At 34.8% G+C, this 10,299-nt stretch overlaps 2 protein-coding genes across 2 annotated transcripts; one reads left to right on the top strand and one right to left on the bottom strand.

Moving 5' to 3' along the window:
* The first annotated feature begins 352 nt into the window (after nt 1–352).
* On the top strand, nt 353–970 carry LOC111904500 (uncharacterized). Its single transcript, XM_023900254.1, has one exon. It carries the CDS (start codon nt 353–355, stop codon nt 968–970), a length of 618 nt encoding a protein of 205 aa, XP_023756022.1.
* A 2,757-nt stretch (nt 971–3,727) lies between these two features.
* LOC111904501 (uncharacterized) lies at nt 3,728–4,696 on the bottom strand. Its single transcript, XM_023900255.1, has 2 exons — nt 4,022–4,696; nt 3,728–3,922 (listed from the first exon to the last, which is right to left on the bottom strand). Exons 1-2 carry the CDS (start codon nt 4,694–4,696, stop codon nt 3,728–3,730), a joined length of 870 nt encoding a protein of 289 aa, XP_023756023.1.
* Between the last annotated feature and the right edge of the window lie 5,603 nt (nt 4,697–10,299).

Raw genomic sequence — 10,299 nt, 5'->3', positions numbered from 1 at the left:
TGATTTTGGGATGTTACAGTCATCGTCATCACGTTGCTGATTTTCAACAATTTAAATCCCCTCTGTTAGAGTACACAACCAACCACCAGTCGTTGGCGCTGCACCAATCTTCCCAACCACGACTATTAAAATTACTCTACACCACCACACCTAAATTGTGCCACCACCCACCATCACCACCCCCACCGTCTCTTCCATCAATCACCACCTTTAACCTACACATCTAGCTCTCTGTCTCGGCCACTGTTATCATACTTAACATATGTTAAGTATGGTCAAGACGTTAAAGTAATAGTTAAGTAGCTGTTAAAAGAGTTTGTTACAATCCACTTTATCTTGGATCTTCTAACATATGTTAAGTATATACACATCTGATAATTCGGTTCCATTTACTCAATCAATAATCATTGATATATCCAATCCACTTTATCTTGGATCTTCTAACAATCCAAATGCTTTACTTATTTTGAATGTCTTCACTAGAATTGGATTTTCCACATGGAAGCGATCCATGATCATCACACTCTTTGCAAAGAATAAACTCACTTTTGTTTATTTAAGTTCTCAAAAACCATCTGATGTTTATCCGCTTCTTCCTAATTGGTCAAGGGTTAACTCCATGATCATAAGGTGGTTATTAAACCCCTTTCATCGCAACATTGCTAAGAGTTTGATCTTTCTACCAATTGCTAATGACATCTGGGAAGAACTTAATAGTCGCTATGAACAAGATAATGGTTCACTTATTTATCATATTCAACATCAATTGTACTCATTCTCTCAAGGCATTGATGACTTCTCGACTTATTTCACCAAAATTAGCAAAATCTGGGATGAGCTTCGAATTGTTCAGAGTATTCCTGCTTGCACTTGTGCTGCTGTATCAGGTATTATGAAGTACCTTAATGTTCAATGCCTGATACAGTTGCTTATGGGTTTGAAAGACACTTATAAGATCATTCAAGTTTAAATCCTTTTGATGAAACTATTACCAAGCATTTTGACTGCTTATTCCATGGTTATTCAAGAGGAGAGGCAGAAAGAAATGAATCTTCCTTCTATGATCAATCTTGAGACAATTTTAATGAATGTTTCCAATAATTCTTTACCAAACTACTCCAAGAAATATCTAGTTTGTACTCATTATAAGAAAACATGTCATTCTAAGTCACAATGTTATCTTTTGATCGGATTTCCTTCAACATTCAAATTCACACAGTCAAAGAAAGAAGACCCTAAGTCCAGTGTTCAAGTTGCAATAATAGATTCTTTTAATGCTGTTTCTCAAGATCAATACAATCAACTGCTGCAACTTTTGTCTCAACACAATATATCATCTCCAAGTCAAGTTAATTCCTCCATTCCTGAAGGTTCAGTGCATAATGATTGTTTCAATTTTTCCTTCTCTCACTTTGTTTCCAATGATTACAAATTTACTACATTCCTCACACCATATCTTTCATTCAGCATAGACACAAATGCTACAAACCATATGTGTTCTAATCCCAATTTGTTCTTGTTTTTGAATAAATTTTACTTAGCCACTTTCCATTGGACTTCTTAATGGTCATACTCTTTTTATTACTCATTATGGTGATAGTCTAATTCATTCATCCATAGTCTTGAAAAATGTTATGTATTTTCCATCTTTTCAATACAATCTTGTATCTATATCCAAACTTTCTTCTCAGTTACAAACTTTTGTTATTTTAATTGATGATACATGTCTCATACATGATCCATTTTTGAAGAATAAGTTTTCTCTTGGAGCTATTGGAAAAAGAGTCAATAATCCGTATGTGTTTGAGTATCATGATCTCAAACAACATTTTCCATATAGTTTTTCAAACAACATATATGGTTCATACGCAAATATAGAGAATTTATCATGATCATATAAACATAAACCATGTAAATTCTTGTATGTTTTTAATTTTCCATATAAAAAATAATGATTATAGTAAACTACAATGTAGTAAAGAAAAACATAAAGACGAAAGACAATGTACTCAACGTTTGAGATGAATGATCTTTGTCATCTCCACTCTTTCTTGGTCATGAGTTAGGAATATATTTTTATCAAACCAATTACATACCAGATCTACTATCAAAATTAGGCATCCTAGATCAATAATATTTTTATATATTGGATAGTATGGAGGATCTTCGCATATTTGTGTATTTACCTTGTTTATTTCAAATTAGTCATTTTCCTTTTAGTTTAATCGCTTGTATTGTATTGTAGCCAAATAAGCAAATACTATAAGGAGGGGATGTTTTTTTCACCGAATATTGTTTATCCATCCACAGAAAAAAATAATGGATGGACAATTATACCCTTATTTAATTTAGAGTGAGATACTCACACAATCATGCAAATACCTAACGATTCTTCTTATACCTCTTTTTCACTCACCATCGAAGAGCAGTCATATGGTCACTTGAAAGTAGGATCCGACCACCGGCCACTCCCTTCCCGTCTCTTTCCCGGTCACCATCTCTCTCTCTCTCTCTCTCTCTCTCTCTCTCTTTCTCGCTTGCTCTCTCTCTCTCTATGTGTGTGTGTTCTCGTCCACAATCAACGACAACTCTCTCCGAAGAAACTGCAACACACTGAAACACTACTAAAGGAACCTATAAACAACTCTCTCCGAAGAAACTGCTACACGCTGAAACACTGTTGAAGGAACCTATAAACAACTCTCTCTGACTAACCTACAACTCACTGAAACAAACGCCATGCCGATGAGTAAGGCTCCACCGTTAATGTAAAGCATATCGCATCCAAGATCAATTCATGAAGGCGTTCGCTTTCTTTTAATTTCTGTAACTAAGGCACCATATTCATTAAATTTATAATCTTCAACCTTATTTTCCACCACTTTTAACAATCTTGTTACCTTGATCACATGCAAAATCCACATGAACCTTTAGGTGTTTACTCGTGGCATGAAACAATCTTTGTTTCTTGGGAAATCCCACTTGTATTTATCCCAACATCCAAAAACACTTAATTTTTACAATCTACTATTATAAGATGATATATGGTTATATATTAATTGTTGTAGAAGATAATGATCAGGAAAGAGATGGGATATGGTGGCTGACGGTGGGTTTCTACTTTTGAGTGAGAGTGCCAAAAGTTTAGTTGTGGTGGGAGAAGGAGGGAGGTTTAGTTGTGGTGGTCGTCGGAGATGGTAACCGTAGGACCTGCTAGCTCTATGGTAGCGACCGAAAAGGAAGCAGATGAAGAAGAATTATTTGGTTTTTTCAACGACAGGGTGTTTGTAGATTTGGTGTATGTAACTTACTATAAATTAAATGAGGTTATAATTGTCCATCAACTATTTTTTCAGTGGATGAATAGAAAACATTTGTGGAAAAATCAACCCCATACTATAAACCATACATCGAACCATGTTATTGAATTATTAATATGTAAAAGAAATATATACTATGATCGATTGATCAATTCATCAATTTTGTCATCTTTTTGATGTGAAATTCTTACAACGAACTAGAATTCTTTTTTTAGTGGCCTTCCTCATCAAATACTTAGCGGATGCAGGAATTAGTAGTAGGGGTTGCACAATTTTTTTTCCTGTCAAGCATAATATAAAACATAAAAAAATTTCCAGTCAAACATAATATAAAACGTCTAATACAAATTTTTTTTCTAGTTAAACATAATACAACAACAATCTACTACAATTTAAATTTGTCCTCTTCATGCAGACATCTTTTGAAACTGCTCAATTACTTTTTCATTCTCAACTTTTGCAAGTGCTTCGGTCTCCACATTACAAAGCAATGCATCGTTCAAAAAGTCATCGCCAATTTTGTTACGCAAGTCAGTCTTCAAGAGCTTCATCTTTGAAAAACATCTTTCTAGACTTACCATTGAGATCTCACATATTGCTTGCTGTATCGTAAAATTGTCCTCTTATCTATTAAAATTTAAAACAATTAATATATATTAAATTTAAACTGAAATAACAAAAAGGTAAAAAAAATAAATTACCTGACTAAAACTCAGCTTATTACTCGTAAGTACTTCATTTATGGCGTTTTTGAGTATCAAAGAGGATGTATCCTTCACGTGCACTAGTCCTATGAATCTTTCTTTCACAAAGCCAAAACTATCGACATAACACAAAACAAAAGCCATTTGTTCCTTTTTTGAAACATCACTAGATTCATCAACTAGTAAACCAAAGACATCTCGACCAATCTCTTCACAAATACTCAAAATTACTTCTTGTGCAAAACATTGCACAAGTTCTTTTTTAATTTTAGGGGAAATTAGTTGATTGTTTTTAGGAGCATTTTCTAAAATATTGTTGAAAATATCTTCACTAGCCTCTCGAATGGCTTTTAACACTTCAATGTAAAGCCCTTTATTTTCAGAGTTAACCAACTCATCATGACCACAAAATGGTAAACTGGTTTTCAATAAAAGTCTAACAACAATAACATAAACATGTAATCGGGCTTTATATTTGCGGTCCTCCGCTTCGGTTTGCCTCCTCAAGACTACATTAATAGCTTGCTTTTCCCTGATCAAAAACTCACACTTTTCTTTTTCTTTGTTGTGAAAACTATTAACACCACCCACATGAGTCCGAAATGCATCTTTTTTATTCCAAGTATCATAACCTTGGGAAACAAATCCATCTCTCCATCCTTTTTGTCCCATGAGGTCTCCACATACATAACAATATAAACAATATGCACTATTCTTTTTCACACTATATTCCAACCAATCAAAGTCATCAAACCATGAAGGAACGAATCTTCTAAATCTATCACCTATTTTTTTGGGGAAACTTATGTGCCCTTACTTGACAAACTCCTTGAAGCAGATACACTCTTTTTACTTCATCTCTTATGTTTGATTTGTAACTTGTAATCTTTGGCCTATTCGACAGGTCCTTTGGAAGATCTTTCAAGTCAACATTATCATTAGGTTGGTTAGAGCATGGTGTTTGTGGAGTTGCATTAGAAACCGAAGGGATTGATTGATTGGTGATTGGTGTTTGTGGAGTTGCATTAGAATTAGGAACGGAAGGGATTGATTGATTGGTGATTGGTATTTAGGAACATTCTTCACCACTTCCATTAGGATTAGGTCTTTGTCTTTATGGAGAAATAATTGTATTGTCAAAATGAATTAATTTGTTCATTGATGAATATCTCTTATATAGGCTGTTTACAACAAATTATACAACTGGAATAGAGCTATTCTGTAGGCACAAATATAGAATCTGATTGACTATACATTTGAATATACAGGTGAGTTATAAAAGTGTTATATCAGCTCCTTGGATCGGATCTTCAGATTGCTCATGGGCTGATGTATTGGGCTGTTGTTGATGCTGTATATGGGCTGAGACTGTATATCCTTAATATGCCCCCGCAAGATGGAGGATCTATCGGAGACTCCAATCTTGGATCTGTTTCGCAAAAAGGGAGCACGAGAGAGTGGCTTAGTTAACATATCCGCGAGTTGATCTTGAGAGTTGACATGAAAACCTTGAGAAGACCAGAAGAGATTTGTTCCCTAACAAAATGGTAATCCAAATCAATGTGCTTCATTCTGGAGTGATAAAACAGGGTTTGCACATAAATAAGTAGCACCAGTGTTGTCACAAAATAATGTAGGAATAGTTGTAGGCGTGATGCCCAATTCTTGTAGTAAATTCTTTAACCATATGAGTTCAGCAGTGGCATTGGCTAACGATTTGTACTCGGCCTCCGTTGATGACCGAGAAACAGATTTTTGTTTTGTTGACTTCCATGAAAAAATGTTAGTACCCAAATAAAGTAAGTAAGCAGTTGTTGATCTACCTGCACTGTGAACACCTCCCCAATCAGAATCAGAAAATACTGAGAGAGTGAGAGACGAGTTTCGATTGAGAACAAGACCATGGTGAATGGTGCCTTTAAGATAACGTAGAAGACGCTTAAGTGCTTGCCAATGATTTTGACAGGGATTATGCATGAACTGGGAAAGTTTATTGATAGCAAAGGAGATGTCAGGACGTGTAAATGCAAGATATTGAAGAGAACCTACAAGTTTACGATACAGGGTAGCATCTACGGTGGGGGACTGATCGGTGATGGATAAAGGTTCAGTAGCACTAAGAGGAGTGGAGACTTCTTTTGCACCTTCCATGTGAAACTGAGTAAGGATGTCTTGTATATGTCGGTGTTGAGAGAGAAACAAGCCAGTTGGTGTAGGAATAACTTCTACACCAAGGAAGTGATGTAATGCACCAAGATCTTTTAGAGAAAACTTTGCACTTAGAGAAGTGATAAAGTGATCAAGAAAGTGGGAATGGTTATCGGTGAGTACTATATCATCTACATAGACCATGAAGTAAAAAGTTATTGATTTATCTTGATAGATGAATAGTGACAAATCAGCTAATGATTTTTTGAACCCAAACCGAATTAAGAAGGTAGTAAGTTCGATGTACCAAGCCCGTGGGGCTTGTTTTAAGCCGTAGATAGATTTCTTGAGTTTGCAAATATGAGTAGGGTATTGGGGATCAGTGTAACCAGGTGGTTGTGTCATGAATACTTCTTCATGAAGTGTTCCATGAAGAAACGCATTGTTAACATCTAATTGTCTTAATGGCCAATTGTTGGAAAGAGCAATGGATAACACAGTGCGTATAGTAACAGGTTTAGTGACTGGGCTGAAAGTATCAAAATAGTCCTTGCCATATTGTTGTAAGAAACCTTTGGCTACGAGACGGGCTTTGTATTTTGAGATGGAGCCATCCGGATTTCGTTTTATTCGAAAAACCCATTTGCAGCCTATGGGTGTGTGATTGGAAGCAGGAACTAGTTCCCAAGTATTGTTTTGAATGAGTGCATTAAACTCGGAGTCCATTGCAGATCTCCATTTGGGGTCTTTAGAAGCTTGATTATGGGCAGTAGGTTCAAGGGTTGTAGGTATCGGATGTAGGGTGGTAGTATTTATGAGGTTGTTGTTGAAGTATTTTGAGTTCCGTTTTCGGTTTCGTTGTGGATAAGGTGTGGCAGATACAATAGGCGGATCAATATTTGATGAGGAGGTGGTTGGTTGTTGTGTAGGAGACTGAGGTGGTGTGTGTATGGGTGATGATGAGGGCTGTTGGGTTGGGGCAGTGTTTGGAATTATCTGAGGAGATGCAACTGTTAGTTCAATATCTGGAAGAGTTCTAGTTGCTGATGGCGGGAAGAGTGGTGGTGAGATAGCGAAGGCAGGGGTAGAGATGACTGGAGCTGTATGTGATGGTGAGCAAAGGGAATCAGTTGTGGGTAAAGTTATTTGTGAATCAGCGTGACAGGGATAAGTATGCTCAATGAACTCAACATGTCTTGAGTGATATAGTTTGTGGGTTGTAGGATCATAGCATTTGTAGGCTGACTTTCTTTTGTTGCATCAGTTGGTAGAACCTTTGATGGGGCTTCGATTGTGCCTGTGACATAGCCTTCCAAACCTAACCCAATTAGGGTAGCTATTACTTGTTTCCTCCAAACCGGAAAGTTGTTTGCAGTGAGCTTGATTGGAAAGTGTGTATGAGTGTTGACTTCAATGATCGCCATGGAAGAATCGCTGGAATAGGATCGGAAAGAAAACTCAGAGGAGCTATTGGAGCTCTTATACCATATGGAAAAATAATTGTATTGTCAAAATGAATTAATTTTTTCATTGATGAATATCTCTTATATAGGCTGTTTACAACAAATTATACAACTGGAATAGAGCTATTCTGTAGGCACAAATATAGAATCTGATTGACTATACATTTGAATATACAGGTGAGTTATAAACGTGTTATATTAGCTCCTTGGATCGGATCTTCAGATTGCTCATGGGCTAATGTATTGGGCTGCTGTTGATGCTGTATAATGGGCTGAGACTGTATATCCTTAATAGTCTTTTGGTAAGAAAACCACTTAGTTTAACCTATAAAAACAAAACAATTACACCTAATCAAACAATGACTTCAATAAAACAAGTTGCTTTTATCTAATCAAACAATAAATTCAATAAAACATAACAATTTCACCTAATCAAACAAAAAATTCAATAAAAAAAAAACATAGCAATATAACCTAAGCAAATAACATAAGTTCAATGAAACAACTCAATTTAACCCTACCCAATCAATAACTTCAAAAAAACATATCAATTTTTAATACCTAAATGAATTGGTAAAACTTACTTGCTTCATTCTAGGGCTTTGAAGTCGATTTTTTTAACCAAGAAAATAGAAATCGAAGAAACTAAGGAAGTCGATTTTTGTTACTTGCTTGGGTTCACCCGATTGGCCGATTGTTAAATGTTGATACTTGATCGATCGAACAATGAAGCCAAGCCAGGAACAATGAAGGATTGTGCGAACAGAGCAGGAGGTCCGGAAGTCGGCCGATTTTGTAGTCGTTACTTTTATTTTTATTTGTTTATTATCCTTTTTTTTGCTTTCTTGTACCGATAATACATTTACTCAAGTAGGATTGGACTATTTTTTTACAAGCAATTAGCTCAATTGCTAATTTATCCAATTAATGTTTTATTTTGAGCTTTGGACAATTGGGCTATTAGACAATAATTGATTAAAACATTGAGCTCATTATAACTTGTTTTCGTTTGGTAATTCCCGATAGAGTGACAATTTTTTTTATTTAGTTGCACAAAATTTTTTTAGTAGTTTCACGATTTGTTTTACATAGTGACACAACATGTAAAAATTAAAAAAAAAAAAAAAAAAAAAAAAACAAAAAAAAAAAACAAAACAAAAAAACAAAAAAATTTCTACTATATGCACGGAAGCTAGGTGTTGCCAGTGCCACACCAGACACCTAACTAGGACCACCGTATGCTATTTCTTCAAACAATCTATGACGATGGAGATCAAAATTGTATAGAAAATGTTTGTATATCTTTGTAAGTTGGAATCATCCATTATATATATAAAAGGTTTAAAGTATCCATTGAACAGTAATAATGGCATCAATTTAATTCCGTTGAATGACCATTGTGTATATAATACCCATATTAACTGTTAGTATATAATAAAATAAATATTTAGTAATTTATAATAAAATAATTATTTATTATTTTAGATTCTAAGTTTCTAACAATCTCCCATTTGTGTGTTAACATTGTATTATAGATTTTTAGGCAAACTGTTATTCATGTTTACATAATTTTCTTTAAAACAATCTGGTCCATCTTATATATAAATATCGAATCAATACGACTTTAATCATATATTTAAAGGATAACTAAATCACCATGATTATCATACCTATACATTTAATGACATTGATTAAATTGGATTAAAAACGATGTGTAATGTAACCTCATACATGTCTAATTTTAATTGGTCCAATTATAGTCTTTAATTGAAGTCAATATTTTATATAATATTAATATTGATGATAAAAATATCACAACTTTACGTTGTAGATTTCGTTACACAATGTTCAAAAATTAAACTCATAGTGTGTAAGGAATCCTATTGAACCAAGACAGCATCTATAATAAGACTCATAAGATGAGTTAGGCTCATAAAACATTGTATGTGTTAAACCTTTGTAGTAGACATCTATAATAACACTCATAAGATGAGTTAGGCTCATAAAACGTCGTATGTGTTAAACCTTTGTAGTAGACATCTATAATAACACTCATAAGATGAGTCAAGCTTCGAAAGTCCCAGCTCTAGCCCCCATCCCGTTGTGCCATCACCATTGCAACCAGGAAAAACGCCGGTGACAGAAAGGACACCTTAGGTCGAAGGCTTCTTAGCCTGGTTTAGAAGAAACGCAGTCCCTTATTACCATAAAGAAATGGAAGGAGGAAGGGCACATAGTTCATAAGTACGAGCTTAATCGCATAGTACGAGAGCTCTAGAAGCTAAAGCGTTACAAACACGCCCTCGGGGTACTCATGTCTCTCGTTCACATTACGTAATTTTTGGGCATCATTTCGAATCGAATCTAATGTTAGAAAATTGGGATAATAATAGCTTTGAGAATTCTGAAAATTGTGATTTCACTATCAAATCAAAGTATTGGGTGGTACTCCCTAATCTTTGATTGGATAAGACTCAGAAGAGAAAAGAACAGAGAATGATATATATGAAATTCGTGAGTACCAGAAAAAACTGACCAAAATTGGTTAAATACCTCATTTGTAACTGTCAAAACTGTCATAAAACAGTTTGACAACGGTCAAAAAAAACTGTTTTAAATCCGGGTTTTCTATAATGATTAATATCAAGCCAAAAACGGGTCAAA

This window comes from Lactuca sativa, chromosome 5, assembly GCF_002870075.4.
Source record: "Lactuca sativa cultivar Salinas chromosome 5, Lsat_Salinas_v11, whole genome shotgun sequence".
NCBI lineage: Eukaryota > Viridiplantae > Streptophyta > Magnoliopsida > Asterales > Asteraceae > Lactuca > Lactuca sativa.
Note: the sequence above shows the minus strand (reverse complement) of the source record. Positions and strands in the feature narration are given on the sequence as shown.

Excerpts from the sequence above, each read along its gene's own strand:
- LOC111904500 (XM_023900254.1), top strand. The coding sequence starts at position 353 with ATGTTAAGTATATACACATCTGATAATTCGGTTCCATTTACTCAATCA.
- LOC111904501 (XM_023900255.1), bottom strand. The coding sequence starts at position 4,696 with ATGGGACAAAAAGGATGGAGAGATGGATTTGTTTCCCAAGGTTATGAT. Across the intron at positions 3,923-4,021 it reads ATAAGCTGAGTTTTAGTCAG|CAAGCAATATGTGAGATCTC; the intron begins GTAATTTATTTT and ends TTTACGATACAG.